Source organism: Henckelia pumila, chromosome 2 (genome assembly GCF_033568475.1).
Source record: "Henckelia pumila isolate YLH828 chromosome 2, ASM3356847v2, whole genome shotgun sequence".
In the NCBI taxonomy this organism is placed as follows: domain Eukaryota; kingdom Viridiplantae; phylum Streptophyta; class Magnoliopsida; order Lamiales; family Gesneriaceae; genus Henckelia; species Henckelia pumila.
Window position 1 is genome coordinate 133951032 of NC_133121.1, and position 7797 is coordinate 133958828.

Genomic DNA, 7797 nt, shown 5'->3' on the forward strand with positions numbered 1-7797 from the left:
CACACAAAAATAATTTTTTTAAGCCAAAAGCTAACAATCAATTTTTTTTAGTGATTGCAAACATTTTCTAAGTTTGAGGGTGGGTGATTTTGATAGATTGGTATGACCTTTTTTTATTTCGTTCCATTCTTCTTCTTTTTTCTTTTTCCCGTCTTTCCCACCCAATTTTTTCAACTTTTTTCCTCAATTCTTTTTGTATTTACTATATAAGCTTTTGTACTATATTTCATTTTTTTCATGTTTTTTTTTTTGAAAATATGCCACGGTTTACTAAAATCTTGCCGAAACCGTGGCAAAATTTTTTTGTATTGTTCTTTTTTCTTTTTCCCGTTTTTCCTACCCAATTTTTTCAACTTTTTTCCTCAATTTTTTTGTATTTATTATATAAGCTTTTGTAATTTGTACTATATTTCATTTTTTCCTTAAGAAAAGTGGACAAACGAGCATGTAACTCATGCATTCGGGTACTGGTACCAAATTAACCATGTGCAACGTAAATTATGTCCTCCCTCTATACCATCAAACATATTTATTTCAGTCTACAATTTAGACATTAATTTCTGTCTAAGTTCTCTTCTCAAAATCTTTCCAGAGGCCGACTTGGGGATATCGTCAACAAATATCACCGTCCTCAATCGTTTGAAGGGTGCAACCTGTCGGTACCCTAAACTACCTAAAACACATACTGTCCAAAAGATAATTTATCCGAAATCCTAGTCAAAACCTTAATATTTAGGCATAACTCAATAGCTTTGCATTGAGACAGACATAAGGGATCGAGTACCATATGTTTGAGGTTAAAATTATTATCGTACCCTCAGCATATTTCCCAACACTTTTTTGGAAAAAATTAATGGTTAAATGAAATATTTGTGATTTGATGTTTTGAAAAATATATTTGAAAATAAATGCACAGAGAACAAATAAAGTGCTAACGTTTCTAATTTCAATAATAATAATAATAATAATTTATAAATTTTATAAAAATAATATAATATATAATGCAAATACGTGTATATATAATATAATAAAATAACTTCATTAACTTTTAATTATATCTATATGAAAAATCAATATATTCTTTAAAATCACTAAATCAATACATTTTTCAATTTAAATCTACAATTTAGACATTAATTTCTGTCTAAATTCTCTTCTCAAAATCTTTCCAGAGGCCGACTTGGGGATATCGTCAACAAATATCACCGTCCTCAATCGTTTGAAGGGTGCAACCTGTCGGTATAATACCAAATCACTCATTCAAATTAGAAAATGAAATATTCAAGAATTAATTCCATATATCGAGTAGTTAAATTTGATACAAAATTATATATGTTCTGAAGTTCAGTATTCTGGTGCATGACCTGTTTTGCTATAAAATTCTTGACCTCTTCTTCGGTGAGTGAATTGATAAATGATGGGACAACATAGGCAATGGGGACCTCACCAGCTTCAGCATCTGCTAACCTTCAAAATTATTGCAATCTTCATTCAGTCTAAACTAAAATTGTTTCAAGTTACAAATTTTGGGTAGCTAATAATGGAAGTGTACAAATTGATATTATATTATATAATTATCTATTCATCTTTAACTATTCTATTCTACGTTGAACGTCGTTAATGTCCCACGTCGACTGGATTAAGTTTTTGGAAATTGTATATATTGACTTGGACAATCCTACTCCTTCTAGCATTGGGGTAGAGTTATGTTCAAATTCATCATCTTAACATGATATCAGATCTCAAATCCATCGTAATTATGTGTTGGACTCCCCTTCCTTTAGCTAGCATTGGGGTGGAGTTAGGAGTTAGGTTCGTCCATTATGTGAACCGGAAATATATATTGTTCATATTATTGAAGAAGCCAGCCCACTCAAACAAACTTATAGACCTGAAGAAAGAAATAAATACTTACCCAATAACAGCAGCATCTTTTATTTTAGGATGGCTAAGAAGCAACTCTTCTAGCTCTGCTGGTGCAACCTTCAGCACCAGAATATAATTTACATCATGTTCCAACCAATTGATAGCATGTTCCAACCAATTGATAGATTAAAAAGTCCATTTTATTGATGATATTTCATGCAATTCAGAAAATATCAAGTACCATCAATTTGAAAATGATGCTGCTGACGAAGATCAAGTTACCTGAAATCCTTTACATTTAATAAGCTCTTTTATACGGTCCACCACAAATAGTTGTCCTTCCTCATCAAAATAACCGAGATCTCCCGTATGTAACCAACCTTGATCATCTATAGTTTCGTTTGTCGCCTTTTCGTTCTTGAAATAACCTGCAAAAACAACAAGTACTTCAGCTCTAGCTCATGGTATTGATTAGAATCCTTTAATGGAAACTTCACCCGCCTTGCATCACATTCGACCCACGAATATGAATTTCCCCTGTCTTGGAAGGTGGGAGAGGTTTCATTGTGTGTGTATCGATTATCCGAGCTTCAACTCCTGGATCAAGAACTCCGGTGGAACCGGAGGGGCGAGAAGTCTTGGCTTTTCGGCTCTCTATTGAAATAGCCCCACATGTTTCTGTCATGCCATAGCCCTGCCCCAAGACACAACAGAACAATTAGTTTGTGACTCTTCATTGAGAAATTGAGAATGTTACGTTTATCTTATAATGGCATCTGTGTAAGGTCCATACAACTAGCCCTCTCCCCTCTTCATTTCTTAGTTATATGAAATAGTTCCAAAAGTTTTGTTCAAAGGCATAAGCAGCCTAATATTAGTGAAAAAAAGTGCAATTTTCGAGAGGGTATATCATGCTTCACCTGATATACAGCGGCTTGTGGGAAAACTTTAGCACACTCTTCCATCACATCCTTTCCCAAAGGTGCAGCACCTATACCGATCTCTCTTAAGCACGAAACGTCGTGCATCTTCACGATCTCACTCTGTTTAACAAAAGCTACAATCACCGGGGGCGCAACATACAAGTGTGTCACCTTATATGTCTCTATAGCCATCAACACTTTCTCGATTTCATAACGTGCCATAACCACCACCGTATTACCTCTCTGCAGCTGTGCATATAGTATAGTCGACAAGCCAAACACGTGAAACATAGGGAGAAAGCACAAAAACACGTTCTTTGGATCGTTAAACGTATCTTGATCTGATGTACTCATCAAGGCCGAGGAGATGAAGTTCCTGTGTGTTAGAACGACACCTTTGCTCGATCCTGTGGTGCCGGACGAAAACAAGATGGCTGCAGCATCGGTTTGTAAAACCAAAGGCCATGTTAGTACTTCTGGTGTATCATCAGATTTGATCAGCTCTTGGTAATACCAGATTGGGCTATTAGCTTTCCTGTCAACGAAAGTTGAAGTCTTGGGACTTAAGATAACACAAGGAAGCCCGAAATTCTTGATCTTATCATAGTGTTCATGAATTGTGATGATAAGTCTCGGGTTCACGTCAAGGACTTGTTTGGCGAGCTCATTGACTGTGTACTGTGGATTAGCAGTGGCTGCTATGGCACCAATGTTCACGATTGCGAAGAAACAGACGGGGAATAGGATCGAATTTGGGGACAATATTAGAACTACATCATTCTTGGAGATGTTGAGATTCAGAAGGGCTTGTGAGAGCTTGAAAACTTGTGTTCTGAGATCAGAAAATGTCAAAGTATAGCCTGTTTCAGCATCAACAAGTGCCGGTATTTTCGAAATCGCAGCTATATCTCTGAAGAGGAATGAGATCATGGACACTGTGGGATCTTTGGGTAGGGAAATGGGATCCCTTGGGGATGTGTAAATTCCATCTTTGCCATGGATCAAAGGTGTTGACATATTGAATGGCTTACTTTTGTGCATGGCTAAGTTTTTTGTTTTTCTTTTTATGTTGGGATACTTGTTAATTTTATAGATTGCACTAATGTTAGAGATGATCGAGGAGCGTGGGATTGACGTTCAAATTGAGATTATAAGTTTTGTGACGGATTTTCGATTCAACTCGGTTCATAAAAAAAATTTATTTTTTAAGCCAAAATTATATTTTTTTTACTGTAAATATGGATTGGTTTGACATATCTAACACATTTAGATATGTGTTAGATAGGTGAGACCGTCTCACTGAAGATTTAATATGCATAATATTTATTTGTTATTTTATGTTGTTTATTTATTTATTTTTTTGAAGGCATGTTGTTTGATGGTTGTCAAGTTTAAAAAATGAATAGTGGTTAAATTATTGTTAAGCATCATCGATAGTTGTTCCGATAAGTTAAGTGATTAATTATTTCCGTTATATCTGACGCATCAACAACCATTAAAGTATGATTAATTATTGTTAATAACTTAATACTCCGGAGTAGTTTTTTATTAGTAGGAAAGTAAAATGGAATGGATGTCATACGAATTTGGGCAAATATCATGGAAAGGCTCTGATTTCTAATTTTGTCAATTTTGTGAGACAGATATTTGGGTCATTAATAAAAAAATTATTTTTTATGCAAAAAATATTACTTTTTATTGTAAATATGAGTTGAATTAACTCGTCGCATGGATAAAGATCTGTGAGACCGTCTATATATATATATATATATATATATATATGAACGATGGACAAAATTTTGCATTGTGTATTTACTACCCGAAACTATGAATGATTCGTATTAATTATATGAGCATTGGGTGAAAATGATGTAAAATTTAGAGTCAAATTTGAGATATTAAATTTGTGAAAAATTGTGTAAAATTTAGGGTCAAATTTGTGATATTAAATTTGTGGATATCAATGTGTTCTTATTCATTTAATTGATGCATTTATTTTTTTATTTTTACTCATTCAATGCAACATTTTAATGGTTTTCTTCATATTTCAAAATTCATTCTTAAGAAAATAATAATGAGAATAAAATTATAAATATATATAAAAACATTTCTACCATATATTTTTTCTTATAAACTATTGTTGAAAGTTCTAAGTGAATAATTCTCATTTTTATTAATTATTATGAGTATTATTGGTGATGATTATTTTCTTGAAAAATTTAGAAGTATATATGAGATAAATTAAGAGGCAAAAAAAACTCTTGTGATTTTGTTCTAAGTAAATCATTCTTAGTTTTAATATTAATGAGTTATGATGATGATTTTTTGTCTTGAAGGTAAATGAAGAAGCAAAAAAACTATTGTGATTATGATAATATAATAATAAGATATTGAATAAAAATAAAATTATTTTTAGTATGAATTGATCATATTAAAATTGATAATTAATGAGCTACATGTAAATTGTTGCAAATATAGCCACGGAAAGAAATGCACATTCGTTTTGCACAATATATCACAGTAAAAATAACTAAACATTTAAAGATTTTTAGCAATATTTACACTTTTACAAAATTTGTGTTTAATATAATATATATATATATATATATATAGAGTTTCTTTCAAGTGCCCACCTACCATGCCCACCAATGATGTGGCACTATTCTATTGGACCTACAATTTATCACATCTTTATCACATCCAATAGAATAGTGTCACATCATTGGTGGGCATGGTAGGTGGGCACTTGAAAGAAACAATATATATATATATATATATATATATATATATATATATATGTGTGTGTGTGTGTGTGTATGTGTGTGTAATGAACATCACCATAAATATTATTATGAATAAGTTTTATAATTTAATATATTAATATAAACACGCTATATTAGAAAAATAAAATAAAAATAATATACATTTTTTTTGAACTCATTAAACACAACATTTTAATAGGTTTTTCAAATATCATATTACATTTATAAAAGTGCAATCAATGAATAAACTATTATAGCTTTTTATAATTAAAAATGTAATGTGATACTTCGCCTCTTATTTAATTATACAAATTTACTTTCATTAATGAATTGATTTGGTGTATTCCTATGAGTTTAAGTAAAACAGAATCAAAATACATGAGTACATCAAAGTAATGTTTTTTCTAAAAACAAATCTAATATAAAATAACATGTTTACAACATAGTTATAAGAAGATTTGAAAACAATGATATGTCAACATAGAATAGATATTTGATAATAAAAATACAGGTATAACATTTTTAAAAACATAATTCTTAAAAAAATATAAAAAAAAACATAAAAATGATTAGATGCTGGATAATAAAAATATATTTTCTCTAAAATTATTAAAAGAGAATATTTATTTATTTATTATTATTATTATATCTATATATATATATATATCTATAAAAGTGTAAATAAAATGAAAATGGTTCTGTGAATTTTCTATTTTACCCTTAGATTATGTATTTTTTTCGATTAATTGAATGGAAATTTTCTACACAATGCTTTGGAAATCTAAAAAATGATACATGAAGCGAATATATGTTTCAAAAAAAAAAGTCTGAAATTACTAAAAGAGAATCATGTATATTTAATCTATTCTATCTATAAATTAAATTGTGAATATTAGGGGAAACAAATTCATTAGATAAATAATATTTTGTTGATGCATAATTGCATGAACGCTTGATGGAAAATGAGTATAAAAATTTAAGAAAAAATAGAACACCAAATCTATGGATATATAATTTGGAATTTTAATCAAATTATTAATTATTATAAACTAAATTCATCGATATAAATAATTTAAAAAGATAAGTACTGAAAAATAAATTCCGAAATGTAATCCATGTTAAATTGTAAAAATAATATATAGATCTCATTAAATGTCAGTTTTCTTTTATCAAAAGTTTTGGAATATAGTGGGTAATGAGGTAACAGCCGCAATTCTTAAATTTCTCAACGATGACTCTAGCATCAAGGAGTTGAATGATACGGTAGTCACTCTGATTCCTAAAATCAAGAATCCCATGACAATGCGAGATTTCCGCCCCATCAGTTTATGTAATGTCTGCTACAAAATAATTGCGAGAATTCTGACAAATCGCTTGAGACCGATTCTCATGCAGACGGTGAATGAGTTCCAGAGCGCTTTCATCCTAGGAAGGTTGATCTCGGATAATATTATTGTGAGTTTTGAGGTGTTGCACTGGATCAGGAGCAGAAAAAAGGGAATGAAGGGCTATGCCACTTTAAAGTTGGATATGAGTAAAGCCTATGATAGGGTGGAGTGGAGCTTTCTGGAAGACATCATGAGGAAATTGGGATTTGCAATCTCCTGGATTGAGAAGGTGATGTCATGTGTACGTTCAGTTAAGTACTCTTTTTGTTTGAATGGTGAGATTATTGGAGATGTGACTCCTAGGCGTGGCATTCGACAAGGGGATCCCCTATCTCCGTATTTATTTGTGAAACGACCCTAACTCTATAATTAATAAATAAATATACGAAATTTTTTTTTTCTTTATACTTACTAAATAAAATATGTACATATATGCCCATACATATATGCACAGAATAAAAAGATTTAAAAATAAATAAATAAATAAACAATTAAATACTTAAATAAAAATGCATTCTTTAAAATAAAATAAATATCTGAGTCAAACATTTAATTAAAAATACTGCATAAATAAAATGATTAAAATTTGCATGCACTGACAATATTCAATAAAATATTCAAAACTCACAACCACTGAAAAATAATATAAAATGTGTAACGTGCTGACATAATCAAAAACATGCATGTGACTCAGACATCTATCACGGTCAAGGGGTCACTGCATGTCCGCTCATACATCCTCGCCTCCGGTGGGTACAACCTCATCCTCAACGTACTCACCTGCACCATACCAGTGTAGTGAGCCTAGAGGCCCAACATGCTAACATAACAAGGGTTTAAAATAATTTAAATCAATTT

General features: G+C 30.9%; 1 protein-coding gene across 1 annotated transcript; it reads right to left on the minus strand.

Annotated features, from left to right (window-relative positions):
• Nucleotides 1-539: 539 nt before the first annotated feature.
• LOC140885452 (probable CoA ligase CCL7) lies at nt 540-3806 on the minus strand. Its single transcript, XM_073292410.1, has 6 exons — nt 2787-3806; nt 2368-2560; nt 2149-2294; nt 1916-1983; nt 1365-1467; nt 540-653 (listed from the first exon to the last, which is right to left on the minus strand). The coding sequence occupies exons 1-6, from the start codon at nt 3804-3806 to the stop codon at nt 540-542; spliced, it is 1644 nt and encodes a 547-aa protein (XP_073148511.1).
• Between the last annotated feature and the right edge of the window lie 3991 nt (nt 3807-7797).